Source organism: Ursus americanus, chromosome 22, assembly GCF_024610735.1.
Source record: "Ursus americanus isolate L20-20 chromosome 22, mUrsAme1.1.p, whole genome shotgun sequence".
NCBI classification, from domain to species: Eukaryota; Metazoa; Chordata; class Mammalia; order Carnivora; family Ursidae; genus Ursus; species Ursus americanus.
Genome location: NC_142148.1, coordinates 9981006 through 9995961, shown reverse-complemented (window position 1 = coordinate 9995961; position 14956 = coordinate 9981006). Strand labels below are relative to the sequence as shown.

The following is a 14956-nucleotide window of genomic DNA, read 5'->3' as shown; positions in this document are numbered from 1 at the left end:
CCCATATGTCCATCTTGGTTAAAAAAAAATGTGATCTATCCATACAATGGAATCCTATTAAGCCATAAAAAGGCACTTTCAAACCCCTGTGCTGAAAGAAACCAGACACAAAGACAACATACTGCATGATTCCATTTACATGAAATTTCCAAAAAATGCAAACCTATGGAAATAGAAAGCAGATCAGCAGGACTAAGTGCAAACGGGCATGAGGGAGCTGTGTGGGGTGATGGGCGTGTTTGAAAACTAGACTGTGGTGATCGCTGCACAAACGCTAACTTTACTTCTATTATTTTTAACTAATCTCTGCACCCAACGTGGGGCTCCAACTCACGACCCAGAGATCAAAAGTCTCACGCTCTTCCCACTGAGCCAGCCAGGCACCCCTGTAACTTTACTTTAAAAAAAAACAAATCAACGAATTGTGGGTCCGTTAAGCATCTGCCTTGATCTCAGGGTCCTGGGATCTAGCCCCATGTTGAGCTCCTTGCCCAGGGAGGAGTCTGCTTCTCCCTCTCCCTCTGCCCCTCCCTGCTCATGCTCACATTCTAATAAATAAAATTTTTTTTAAAGAAATCAATGAAATGTACATTTACTATATATTTTATGTGACGTAAATTATGCCTCAATAAATTTGTTTTAAAAATTCAGTAGAATATGGGGCGCCTGGGTAGCGCAGTCGTTAAAGCGTCTGCCTTCGGCTCAGGGCGTGATCCTGGCGATCCGGGATCGAGTCCCACATCAGGCTCTTCCGCTATGAGCCTGCTTCTTCCTCTCCCACTCCCCCTGCTGTGTTCCCTCTCTCGTTGGCTGTCTCTCTCTGTCACATAAATAAATAAAATCTTTAAAAAAAAAAAAAAAAAAAAAATTCAGTAGAATATGAACTTAATCAGCTCTTTCTAAACCCAGTTCATATCCAGAACTTCCTAGTCCAAATACATCAAAAATCAAAGCATCCTCATCCAATCCAGCCATAAAACCCAAAGGCAAAGTCTTAGTTCAGCCTGTAATATCACACCAGAGCCTCAACATACCTGGTTGGAATCATTCAATGCAATTAATCATTTTCCCAGATTCGATCAGAACAGAGTCATGAATTGGGGCACCTGGGTGGCGCAGTCTTAGGCGTCTGCCTTCGGCTCAGGGCGTGATCCCGGCGTTCTGGGATCGAGCCCCACATCAGGCTCCTCTGCTAGGAGCCTGCTTCTTCCTCGCCCACTCCCCCTGCTTGTGCTCCCCCCCCCCCCGCAAAAAAAAGAACAGAGTAATGAAATCCATAATATTTTTTAATGTCCCATCATCAAAGGCCCCTTCCTCTCAAAGGAGCATTCCGGAGAGCCCCCAGTAGCAAACCTCATGCAAAAGCCTGTCTTATTTATCACCATTAGCTCCGGCAAATACGAAGTTGTATCGAGTACTCACTGTTCTAAACTCTACTTGGATTAAGTCTCTGAAACAACCCCCTGAGGTATCCAGAATTCTTATTCATCCCACTTTACAGATGGAAAAACTGAGACCCAGAGAGGTACAATAATTTTCCCAAAGTCAAATGGCTTGTCAGTGACGGAGCCTGGGCTTGAACCATGCTCAACTCCAGAACCCACACTCCTATCAACCAGCGTCTGGTGTTTCACCAAAAAGGGAATTCCATTCAGCGAGCGGCAAAGCACGGAAAGCCAGAGAATGGTTTCAGTCAAAGCCGTGCACAAGCCGTGTTTCCTCACTGAACCGCTGCGAAAGGTTTCCCAGCATCAGGATGTGGTAACTTTCTCGAGAGAGAAAAGAGCATCGGAGCCACAGGATTCCTTCAGCAAATAAACTCCATGTCCTGGCAACATATGCTGAGTGACCCCAGCGTTGATTACACTGTCTCCTGGGACTCACTGCACCTACGTTTTTGGTTTAACCACAAAACCCCCAACCATCCTATAGCTTAGAGCCATTTAGGTGAAATGAGTCGACTGGGTTCAAATCCACCCCCTCATACCGGCTATCTCTGTGACCTCAAACAAATTATTTCACATCACTGAATCTTAAATTTCCTTGTCTATAAAATGAGGAAACTAACTCCCCAAAACTCACATAATCATTACGAGGATTAAAACAGGGCTATTGGTGGGGCGCCTGGGTGGCACAGCGGTTAAGCGTCTGCCTTCGGCTCAGGGCGTGATCCTGGCGTAATGGGATCGAGCCCCACATCAGGCTCCTCTGCTATGAGCCTGCTTCTTCCTCTCCCACTCCCCCTGTTTGTGTTCCCCCTCTCGCTGGCTGTCTCTATCTCTGTCAAATAAATAAATAAAATCTTTAAAAAAAAACAAAAAACAAAAACAGGGCTATTGGGGCACCTGGGTGGCTCAGTTGGTTAAGCGTCCCCCTTTGGCTCAGGTCCTGTTCCCGGGGTCCTGGGATTGAGGTCCAAGGTCCTGGTCTCTCTCTCTCTCTCATCCTCTCTCTCTCTCTCAAATAAATAAAATCTTAAAAAACAAAACAAAACAGGGCTATTTATGTCAAGTACCCAGCAGAGAGAGCCTGACCAATCACAGACAGATAGTCCCTGACTTATGACAGTTCGACTTCGGATTTTTCAACTTTACAATGGTGCAAAATCAATATGCATTTGACATAAACTGTATTTCGAATTGTAATCTTTCCCCAGTGATGCGATCCCCGCCATGATGCTGGGCAGCAATCACAAGGGTCAATACTGATACACTGACAACCACCTCATTCCCACACAAGCATTCTTTCACTTTCAGTACAGCATTCAATACGTTACATGAGATATTCCACACTTTATTATCAAATAGTCTTTATGTTACACGATTTTCCCAACAGTAGGCTAACTTAACTGTTCTGAGCATGTTTAAGGTGGACCAGGCTGAGCTACGATGTTCAGTAGGTTAAGTGGAGTAAACACACTGAAGCTATTTTCAACTTAAAATAGGTTTATGAGCATGTAACCGCTTTGAAAGTCCAAGAACATCTATATTAGTTTCTTCTTCAACTCCCCCACCCATATTTCAAGGAGCCTCTCCATCACTCTGCTTACAAAAGTCTTTCCAGACCCCAAGATTCCCACCTTGATGTGGGCTACTCCTCCTAAAAAAGCAAATTAAATGCAAGAAAAGACACATAAAAGCCTGGCTGTCCTGATACAGGATCTGAATCTCAATCACTGTCACTGTTTAGCAAATAAATTAGTTCCAATTAGCAAATTCTAAAAATGGGGTATGTTCCTCCATTCCAATACCAAACATATTTAACTGTCAGCACCACTCCCTCTGCGCCCCCATTTTGACAATACATATCTCTATCATGGTAATTACCACTTTTAAATAATTACCCTCATTTCTCTGTCATGCACTGAATCAGGAGTTCTCAACGACCACAGCACGGTAAAACCATCTGGGGAGCTTTAAAAAAAAATAAGACACCCAGGTCCCACCCCAGATTATTTCAAAGGTTTAACACGGGGGCAGGGATGGTAGTTGTTAAGATCCCCAGGTGATCGCAATACACAACCAGCGTCAGAAGGCCTGTGTGAGTTGGACAGGGCTTGGGTTTGTTTTTAAAGATTTATTTATTTGAGAGAGAGAGAATGAGTGGTGGGGAGGGGCAGAGAGGGAGGGGGTGGGTGAGAGACTGAGAGAGAGAGAGAGAGAGAGAAGCAGACTCCCCGATCCCAAGACCCAGAGATCATGACCCAAGCGGAAGGCAGATGCCCAACCCACTGAGCCACCCAGGCGCTCCGGGCAGGGCTTGTTTAATTAACCTTTGCATCCCAGTCACCTGGCACGGCCCCTGCACAGAGTAGGCGTCTCATAATTGTTTTAAACACAAATTGGTAACTAGAAGACTTGAATCCACTGATCACACAAATTCATTAAAGTATTTACCCAGGGTGTATATTACACGCAGACACTATCCGGGCACCGAGCTCAAGTTAATTATTGTTTAGCCTTGAGTAGTCAGGATCAAAATACGCGAGAACGGTGAAAGAAGGGATGGAGGGCTGTCTGTCTTAGGGCCGAACGACCCTGAGTTCATCACCATTCTGCAGCATCTCCCCTGAAGTCCTTAACCTGAGCTCGTTTCCTCCTCTGTTTTACATAAACCCGGGCCTCCGGAACATTCAAGGAAGACGGGGACAAAGACCCCACAAAATGGCAGCTAGCATCACTTTTTTTTTTTGTTTTAATTCCACGGACACCTGATGGAAGCAAGCAACCCTAAGGGTTCACCCTCCGCATCTCCTGCACCAAGCAACTGACGCCACATTAAGCCGCGGCCACAAGGAAATGGCCTGAGAGCACAGGATGTTAAGGGAAAGGGCCGGTCCAAGGCCGCAGCCCCGCCCAGCTGCGGGTCTCAGTCGTCAGGGCACGTCAACCTCACCTGGGCAGCCTGGGAAAAAGCACATTTCCAGGTCCCACCCCCACCCCCACGAACTCTGATCGGCGGGCCTGGCAGGGGCCAGGAATGTGCATTTATTTTAACCAGCCCCATCAACCCTCACCCCCAGGTAAATCTGTCGCAGACGATGCCACAGTCCCTCACAATCTCAACAGGTCACTGCCAACCTCCGAACGGGAGGACGGCAGGGCGCAAAATACCTACCCGCCCTCTCTCTCTCTCTCCAGGAGAGAGAAACCCACGCCTAGGCTGCCCTGGGGTCTGCCAATGCGGGAAAGGCACAGCAGGTGGCAACCCCCACCCCTGCCAGGGGGCTCCTTCCCTCAAATTGTGGGGAGCGGGAGGTTCTCCAGTCGACCAAGAGGAGCCCCGCCCAGCCTCCTGCGGCTGCTGGTTTCAGATCCACCCAAGGCCGGGAAGAGAAGGCGGCGTCCTGGGGCAGGGACCCGGAGGCGCTGATAGGGGACCCCGCGGCGGGTCTGCGTGCGGAGGCGGCCGAACCTCCCCCCACCAGTAAGCTCAGCATATCCGGGCTCCCGAGGGCTGTTGCAGGCGCAGAGCACGGTTTCATGTGGATCAGATCGTAATCACAACGACAGGGAGTAATCAGGAAACAATAAAAGGGTGAAAAGCTATGGCTGGTCCTAACTCTGCGCGCGGGTAAACAGCGCTAGGGCGGGTCCGGCTTCTCGGGGTTTCTAAAGGAAGGTGGGCAGGAGTGCAAGGAAGCCGCGCGCTCGGGCCCAAAAGGGACAGGATCGCCCACGGGGCCGGGCCGGAGCTGCAGCTAGGATGACCCGCCCGCCTCCCCCGCTGGCCGCCGGCTCATGGCGCCGGCTGCGGCGCGGCCAACATGTCAAGCCAGGCCAGGCCGCCCCAGCGCTGGACCCGGCCCGCGCGGACAAAGGCGGCCGGCGTCCCCGGGCCCCGCTCACCCGGCGCGGGGCCTGCTGTCCATCCGCTTCTTCTGGCGCACCGGCTGCAGCGGGATGTTGTCCGTCATGTCGCCCGCGCCGCCCGCCTTGGCCGCCGCGCCCCCCGCGCCGCCTGGGCCGCCGCCCGGTCCGGCCTCCGCGCCGCCGCCCGCCGGCGCCGCGCCGCCCCGGGGGAGGAGGCGGCGGCAGCGGGCGGGCCGGGCCCGCAGCGAGGGGGCGAGCTCGCGAGCGCCGGGCCACGCGCGGAGCCGCCCGCGCGGCCCGACCGACGGACACGGGCGCACCATGGGCCCGAGCTCCGCGCTGCGCCCGCTCGCCCCGCGCAGCGCCTGCCACGGGGGGCGGCCGGCTGTGTCGGCGCCGCCGCAGTGTCCCCGCCCCCCGCCCGCGCCGCGCGCCCCCCCCACGCGCGCCCACCCGGCCACGCGCCCCCCGCCCACGCCCCGCCGTGCGCGCGCGCGCCCGCCGGCCGCCCGCCCACCGCCAGCCGCCGCTCATCCGCACACGCACACGCCCAGCCGCGCTCCCCGGTCCCACCGCGGGCGTTTCCTCGCGTGGTAACGCTGCCACCAACATGCACCGGCACACACGAGCCCTGCAGACACGCACTCATTCTCACCCGCTTCTTCCCCATCATCGTCCCCATTCACAAGCACATGCACACCCTGCCGCCTCACCCCCTGACGTCCACGATCAAACACCTGTACACCCTACCACACTCACCCGCCTCTCGGTCCCCCTCATCTACCCATTCTGAATCTTAGGCCTCACACACGTGTGCCCCAGAATCAGTCGCACAGGGACGTGCACCCTACCTTACTCCGCTTTCGGTCTGCCTCACCCACCCTCGCTCTCCCACCTGGATCCCTGGGATTCACAATCACGCACACGTGCACACACTCATGTTCACACTCCCTCAGCTACCTCTGGGGCTTACACTTGCCCTCTCAGTCACTCAGACACATTCGAGCATGCTGGGAGTCTCAAACACCTGACTCCTGCACCCAGACCCACAGCCACGCTGACTGGTTCACACTCTCCCACACAGTGTCTAGGATCCATTCACTTTCAAGGGCCTGTTAAAGCTTTGAGAACAGGAAGAAAATGAGTCGTGGTGACAGAAGGAAAGACAGGAGGGGGGAAATTACAAATCCATATGTAATTGAAGAACCACGAAGTGTAAAACCCTATAAATTAACCTGCTGTATGTAACCAAAGCAAAGTTTTAAGCAGTTACACCTGATGTATTTCACGTGGAGTATGGGTGCCTTTTAATATGTTTGCTGTGAGCTACCAGGTATCTGTGTCTGGGACCCTGGATGAAGGAAAGCTGATCCCAAGCCGAGAAGAATGACTTATCTCATGTCACAAGGAAGTTCCTCATGAAAAGAAGCATGCCATTGGAATTGCTGCATTGCGCCTTTGAAGGGAAAACAGCATGGTTTGGCTAACACAGCCTGCTTTCTCTCCTGTCTTTACAACGGTGCTGAGCACACGGGGCGGCACACAGTCAACACTCAATAAATGCTTGTTCAGTAGAGGGAATGTAAACACCTGGATGCACTGATTACGGCATCAAAGTAGGCCCCACCTCTCGCACCTGCTCCCCTGGAAGTCCCCCTTAAGCCCCGCCCACCTCCCCTCAGCGGCAAACCCCAGGCCCTCTTCTCCACTCCACTCCACTCCCACACAGACTAACAGAAAAGACCAGAGATTGTGACCCTGGAGTGCAGCTTCCCGCACACAGCTGGGGCCCAATAAAGGTGAGCTTTGGTTTTTATCATGCACCTAAAACACGCACGGGTTCCATATTTAATCCTCCAACAGCTCTGCCAGCGAGGTCTCAATCAACCCCGCTTCACAGGTGAGGAAATAGCCCAGAGTGACCTGCACAAAACGAGGTTAGGAGGGAACGAGGCTGGGCTCCAGGGCCTTGCTTTTCATGCCCCAGAAGGCAGGACGAAGGGCCTCCAGCGATCAACTGAATCACTTAGGACACTTCCAGCCACCTCCTAATCCCAATTTCCAGATATCTCCAAGTTCCCTGCGGCTTTGTGGAACCCATCTGTGGCCACCATCATCAGACTGTGCTCTCTTTTTCTTTTTTTTAAGATTTTTTATTTATTTATTCGACAGAGATAGAGACAGCCAGCGAGAGAGGGAACACAAGCAGGGGGAGTGGGAGAGGAAGAAGCAGGCTCATAGCAGAGGAGCCTGATGTGGGGCTCGATCCCGCAACGCCGGGATCACGCCCTGAGCCGAAGGCAGACGCTCAACCGCTGTGCTACCCAGGCGCCCCTGTGCTCTCTTTTTCTAAAAGCTGGAGTAGTGATAGCGGCTCTGTCATCAGAGATCCTACAACACTTTCCAAGACAACTTACAAATGGCCAAACCTCAGTTTCCTCATCTGTAAAGTGGGGACAGTGCCAGCCTCGCAGGATTGTTGGAAGGTTTAAATGAGTTCATTGTAAGTACAGAACAACTGGAAGAGTGGCTACGCAGAGGAAACACTCTGTAAGGCTTGTTATTACAGAGTTGGAAGAGTTCGGGGCAGTCATGGGAACGGGAAGCCCTTAGCACAATGCGCGCACGTGGTAATACTCGTGGAAGGGAAGCTATTACAATTCCTCCTCCCCCGACTGCTAGGAATATTTTTATTTTTCCCTAATTGAAGAACGAGCACCATAGTATCTATCCAGTGGTCATCTCTGGACAAAAAGATTCTAGGTAGATATTTAAAATATAGTTTAATTTATAGACTATTTTTTGGGGTCGTTTGGGATTTACAGAGAACTTGAGCAGACAGTAGCAAGAGCTCAGTATACCCCCCCATATCTACTCCCCCACCCCGAACTCAGCAGCTCCCTTGTCATCAACATCTTGCCTGAGGGCGGTACATCCACGGGATCTGACGATTTTCCTTATTTTTATCTATTCTTTCTATTTTTTCTTCAGTGAACATGTATCACTTTTACAATGTTTTTACAGAAATACTTTTTATCTTTTTAAAATTGGGGTTTAAGTAATCTCTACACCCAATGTGGAGCTCAAACTCAGCGACCCCGCGATGAAGAGTCACATGGTCTTCCAACTGAGCCAGTCAGGTGCCCCTAAATGAATAATTTTTTAAAAGACAAGGAGCCCCCTCTTACCCTCCAGAGGTAGTAACATTTTCATGTGAAAAAAAAGAGATGATTTTATTGGTTTTGTATTTTCCCAATTTTTTTCCAGCACACTTTTATAAGCATCAGAGAAGATACTTTTCAAAAGGTTTCCAGCAAGACAATCAGTCCCCAGGAAGAGAGGCCCTTACAAGCTTTTATCTCATCTTGAGAGTGATCTACGTACACGAGGCAGCAGAGAGGCCCGTGGGGCCTTGGAGCAGCGCTAGGGGCCAGGAGAGGAGCCGAGCTAGGACAGGGCAGCGACTGGATGGGCGGGTGACGGGGGTCCCACTCAGCAGGACACCGCTTTCCTCTTCCTGGCCCGGGTCTGCCTTCTCCCTGTGGTCCTAGGAATGGTCACCTCGGGGTTCTGCTTGCAGTCTCTTTCAGTAACCCTGAGAGCCCTCTCTGTCCAGCAGGCCCTGAGTCCAGGAAGCTCCTGGTACTGATACCTGGAACAGAAAGGTCTTTAACAGATAAGCCATCCTAGTCCACAGCTTCTGCTTTCCAGAAAAGAGATACTGAGGTGCAGAGGCCACCCAACATCATCAACAGATGGTCGGCTGAGGCCATGATCTATTTTGAGATCTCGGTACAGCCCACCCTGAAGCCTTGTTTCCATCGATCTCCAAGCTGGCTCCTGCTGTTTATAGCACGTTGGCAGTAAGTAGACAAGAGGTCAAGGGCACAGATGAAATGGAGACAAGGAACACGGGAACTCAGAATTATTATATTTTTAAGATTTATTTATTTATGGGGTGCTTGGGTGGCTCCGTCAGTTAAGTATCCACCTTCGGCTTGGGTCATGATCCCAGAGTTCTGGGATCGAGTCCTGCATGGGGCTCCCTGCTGAGTGGGGAGCCTGCTTCTCCCTCTCCTGCCTGCTTGTGCTCGAGAGAGAGCGCACGAAAGAGAGAGAGAGCATGAGCTTGATCGGGGGAGGGGCAGAGGGGGAAAGAGAGAGAGACTCTCAAGCAGACTCCCCACTGAGCAAGGAGCCCAACATGGGGCTCGAACCCATGACCCTGAGATCATGACCTGAGCCAAAGTCAAGAGTCAGACGCTTAACCAACTGAGCCATCCAGGTGCCCCGGGAACTCAGAATTATTACAAATCTTTTGGGGTGAATTCCAGCTTTGGGGAGAAGTGAAGTTCTTTGGGTGCCTGGAATCTTCTCTCTGAATGATTTTGGGTGAATGCTCTAGGTGTTCCCTAGAGCACAGTTGCTCAACCTGGGTGCTACTGACATTTGGGCTGGATATTCCTTTACCCCGGGGCTTTCCTGTGTGTTTTACGTTCAGCAGCATCCCAGGTCTCTCTCCTCTAGAAGCCAGCAGCAGCTCCCCTCCCCCCTCCCAGGTGTGACAACCACAGATGTCTTCAGATATTGTGAAATGTCCTGGAGGGCAAAATTGTCCTTGGTTGAGACCACCGGGCTAGAATGTGAGGTTAAATAATTTTTAACTCTCTAGCAAAGCTGTGTCTCCAACCCTAACCTCACCCTCCCTGTCCCATCCCCACCCCCCAGCACAGACCCCTGTTTAAAAATAAGAACTCCTTAAGGGCTTTCCAGAAGCAACAGTATCTACCTAGGATTTAATAATACTATTTGGTTTGTACAGTACTGTTTTCACCTCCAAAAAGACACATGGAGTTTAGGGAAAATTCCACAGAACATTCATTCATTCAAGTAATCTCTGAGGACCAACAATGTTCAGGGCACTGGGGATACAGCTAACAGGCACACACCATCCCTGCTCCCTGGGGTGCAGGACTGCTGGTTTCTAGAAGTTATTATCCAGGCTACCTGTGCCTTTCATTGTCTTTGAGCTATTTCACAACTCTGTTGAGAAACCACCAAAATACACAGGACTCTTGACCATAGAAATGCAAATGAATTTTATCCAGTGGAAGGCAAGCGACTATTGCCCCGTGGATACTGTTTTCCACCTCTTTGTAAATTCACTTCGATACTCCTGATAGCCTGCTTTTGGGGGGTTGATTCTCCTTTGAATCGGGGGTCAATCTGTTGGTCAAATCTTTGACAACCGTCCTTTTCTATTTGTAGGAGCCATGATTTTCCCTTTTTTAAATATTGTAAGAGGAGATGGCAAATCAATAAGGAAACATTCTAAGAGTGCAAAATGCCATGTGGATGTGGAAGATGCCTGTGCTGTTGTTAATCCTTCTTGATAAAAATAGAAAATTGGTCTCCTCAGCCGTCCCCTCTGATTTCCCCCCATTTCACTGGCCTGTAAGGTCCCAGGGGGCAGCAATCTTAAATTCCATGAGCGTCTCCTCTTCTTCTCTGGGGTTTTCGCCATGTGAGAAAAATGAAGATATTATCGGTCTCTGACATGTCAATTAACTCAGGACATTTCGAGAAATCAGTGGAAATAATTTTTCCCGTCAGAGTATCAGCAAACATTAGATAACAAAAACCCCAAACGGATTTATGGGACAAAGGGGACAAGTGTCAACACTGGGTATAGCTAGAGCATGCCTCAGTCTTTAGGACACTATTCCTTTCAACTTACTCTTTGCTTGAAATAGTTGTTTACCAAAGGTTGGAGGGTGGAAAGACTAGGGGAAGGGGCGGAGGGGCAGTTCTGCAGGGCCATTTAGGGATGTTTCTTCTCGTTCAAATACTTTTTAAAATGCAGAGCCTGATGCTTCTTTGGAACACATTTGCAAGGTCTTATCTTAAATACAATTGCAAAGTCCACTTTTGAGACGTAAATTTACTTCCTTATCCTAGTTGAACTAATGCTCCATTTTTCTTTTGATAATTCAGAAATAGTTGGACTTGGTTACGGCTAACAAATACAGACCTAGGGTTTTTTGGTTTACTTTTTCTTTTTCTTTAGGCAAGAAGTCTGAATTTTCATGTGTGCCAAGATCACAAATCCCTCCCCCACAGCCATACGTGACCAAAAGCCATGGCTTCTTTGGGGTTATCAGACTGATCGCTTTGAAAGCCAACCCATTTTCTTTCAACAAAAATGGGGATTTCTAGTCACCATGAGCATTTCACAACGTACAAATACTGAATCATTATGTCCTATGCCTGACACTAGTAGGACACATGACATATACCTCAAGTAAAAAAATACAAGTTCAATACGATCGTAATTCCTATTTGGGGTTAATTCCACTTTGCCAGTTACATCTTACGGCAAAATGTACTTTAGTTTTCTATCTAAACCTTTCCCCAGCTTTCCTTAGAAAATTCACTTTTGAATTCATATTTCCTTCAAGATTCACTTTTAGATCCTTCTGAAGGATAAATGACATTCTCTGCCATTTATGAATAATGTACTGCCTGTGACTTCAAACAAAATAGGTGGCCAAAGAGATGTACTTGTTATGCAAAAGCAATAAAAAAAAAAAGTACTTTTTCTTTTTCAAAAGAAATGGGCACTCCTGGGCACCCGGGTGACTCAGTCGGTTAAGCATCTGCCTTCAGCTCAGGCGGGGAGCCTGCTTCTCTCCCTCTGCCCCTCCCCCTCCTCGTGTGCACTCTTGCACACGCTAGCTTTCTCCAATAAGTAAAATCTTAAAAGAAATGGGCATTCCTCATTTAAGTGCTTCGTGATTTTGTTTGGAAATAAGAGAACGGAAGTGAGGGAACCGGTAGGATCGAGGCTCTACAAAAACCTTAGGCTTTCTCCACTGGAAAAAGCGCCTTCTTTAAATGAATACATTTGGGGGCGTCTGCCTTTGGCTCAGGTCATGATCCCAGCCAGGGTTCTGGAATCGAGCCCCGCATCAGAACCACAGGCTTAGCCAAAATACAGCTTTTTGACAGACTCAGAATGAACTTCCACAACACCAAGGAATGGGGGCCTGGACTTCCAACCACGTGCATCTGGATTTCTTGGGGTGTGTCAATGGCGGGGGGGGGGGTAAAATGTACATGCAGGAACCAATGGAATGTGGTAAGCCCTGTTGAATCCCAGTTGCTTAGGTGAAAACCCACCTTAAAAATTACCCCTACTGGCCTCTATTTCCCCCTGCACGTTAAACTTTCAAAGCAATCCATCAGCGGATGATGAAATAGGCCATTGCACGCACGCCCTCTGGTTTGAGCTACAAACACATCGCCTTCAAGATAAAGGAGCTGCCCACTGCTGGCCCTCTCCTGACCCAGGTGACCTCCTCCCTGAGTCTCAACACACGGAATCAGAATCCACCTGACCCAGAGCTGGGACAAATTCTGCCTTAAGACAATGTCGATTTTCTGAGCCCCAAAGGAGAAACAAGGGTGACTACCATACCGAAAGCTTGGTGTGTCCCAGATTGTTTTCATGCTCTTGTCTAACCTCACCATAATCCCATGAATCAAATATTCTCCCCAGTTTGCAGATGAGGTATCCAAGGTCCTACAAATTATCTTGCCCCAGGGCATCCAGGCTAAGCCTTGACCTGAACTTCGTTCCCAAAATGACCAGCCAGCCATCTCGTGAACCCATCCTTTCCTGCCTTGAAATGTACCCGCATCCTCTAACCCGACTGACTGTTCCTAGACATTCTATGGATGCCAACATGCGTTAACTTTCCGGTTTGGGCTCAAGCCACCTACCGTGTTGTAAGCAGGTCCTTTTGCTCTGAGGGTTGCCTTTGTAAGGACTGAGGAGCTTCCTGTAAACATGCAGGCATTTCAATACCTTCCTTGATGCTGTACTTCAGACTGTCACCTGGCTCAACCTGGCACTTCCAGACACAAAGGGAGGAACCACCACCTTCCAGACTGCCCTCCCCTCCTGCACACCTGGCAAGACAGGTCTGCCTGTCAAACCAGGTACAAACTGCACCTGGACGGCAGGGCCTCCTCCAACCTTCCCCAGACCCTCTCTGCAAACACCAGCTACCCCATACAAAGCAGCAATTTCTTTCCCAGAACACTTGTCTTCAAACAGGTTCGGGGGGGGGTGCCAACTGAAAGCAGGGGGTCAGGGGGAAATATGGAAGTTTATCCTTCCCCTTCTCCCCCCGTTTCACTGAGATACAATTGACAGTTAAAAGCAGAGAAGTTGAGATTCCCTTAAATCTTCCATCGGGTATCAAAAACAGAGCTTTGAAAACACAGAACCCATAATGGAAAATGCCGAGAGGTAGGCAGGTCTCAAAATGAGCGAGTCTGATGGCCTCTGTACTGCCTGCTTTCTGGGCTCCTTCAGCAGAGACAATGCGCTGGCTTACAGCGGTGTGCGCACATCACAACCCACGGGAGGATTAGCGTCACCGACCAGGGTGGAGAAAATACACCTCAACATGTAACCCACTCACACAAACACCTGCAGAAACGTTCATTGTTGCCCCAGCAATCCCTCCGGTAGGAAGCTACCCTGAGGTCAACTGGGTGGAAGGAAAACTATGCCTCGATGATTGGGATTATTTACGAGTTTGGGGAAAATAGGAGTAGTGCAGAGCAAGAGCCGATTAAACATTTTTCTATTACTGCAGGTATTTAAAAAGGATTAGCCAGAAATGGCTGGAAACCTTGGAAAGATGTGAGATGCACTGGGAAGAGGAACATTAGCTTTTTATGAAGTAAAAATAATCCTCATACATTTCAATCCTGGTAGAAAACTTCGCTGTGGGTTTCAAGTGGGAGAAGGGTTTAGATACTTCCATTTCAACTTTCTGAAAGGCCAAGTTCATCTTGCTTTCAGAGTAAATAAAACACTGCAGATTTAGAAGAGATGAGCCTAAAGGACAGACAACCCTTGGAGGGAGGAGAGGGCACCCACCTGTAAAGGATGTAGCCACGCAGGGCTCACACCAGATTAAAGGCCGTGAGAATATAATCCCTGGCCTCCCCCCGCCGAGGTCACGAGGATCCATTCACAGACGAGGTCTCATCAACACCCGAAAGATTCTCAAGCCTGATGCCGGTTTCTCGCCAGTGGGTTTGCGAAGAGAAATACCGCAAGACACACGCAACACGATACTTTCCCAGTAGTATGCTAACCTGGTCTTGCCCTTGTTGTCTCTCCCCAGTTGAGTACTTTTTCCACCACCCTCTCAAAGAATCCTCCCTTGGAATTCAAGTGCCCATCCTATGTGATTCTCAGCAGTCCATTCAGTAGACAATACAAAACAGTGTCTCTCTGCCCAATGACTGCCACCAGATCAGGAGGGGCGGAAACGTGGGCTGATCTCTGGCACCATAAGCCTTCCGTGGTCATAAGCGAACACAGGCAAGTTCTCTAGAATGAGTTTACTCTAACAAAGAAAGAGAGCAAGCAGTTACTTGTGCGTGCTTGAGAAATGGGGCCAGCATGGATGTAACCAGATGTCCATCTTCGATTCTAGGACCTGCAGGCTCCTGAGGGCAAAATGATGGTTAAGTAAGAATTCTCAGGTTTAGAGCAGAAATGAACCAGAAAAATTTACATACGCGCCTGGTGGGGGAAAGGAAAAGAAGAAAAGAAAAAAAAA

General features: G+C 49.6%; 1 protein-coding gene across 2 annotated transcripts in view; it reads right to left on the bottom strand.

Annotated features, from left to right (window-relative positions):
- ATP9A (ATPase phospholipid transporting 9A) overlaps positions 1–5650 on the bottom strand; it is a 126536-nt gene extending 120886 nt beyond the window's left edge. For both annotated transcript variants that reach the window (XM_045808454.2, XM_045808456.2), the window contains exon 1: positions 5349–5650. In XM_045808454.2, the coding sequence (XP_045664410.2) occupies positions 5349–5635 (287 nt within the window). In that variant the 5' untranslated portion in view covers positions 5636–5650. The remainder of the gene's footprint in view (positions 1–5348) is intronic.
- Between the last annotated feature and the right edge of the window lie 9306 nt (positions 5651–14956).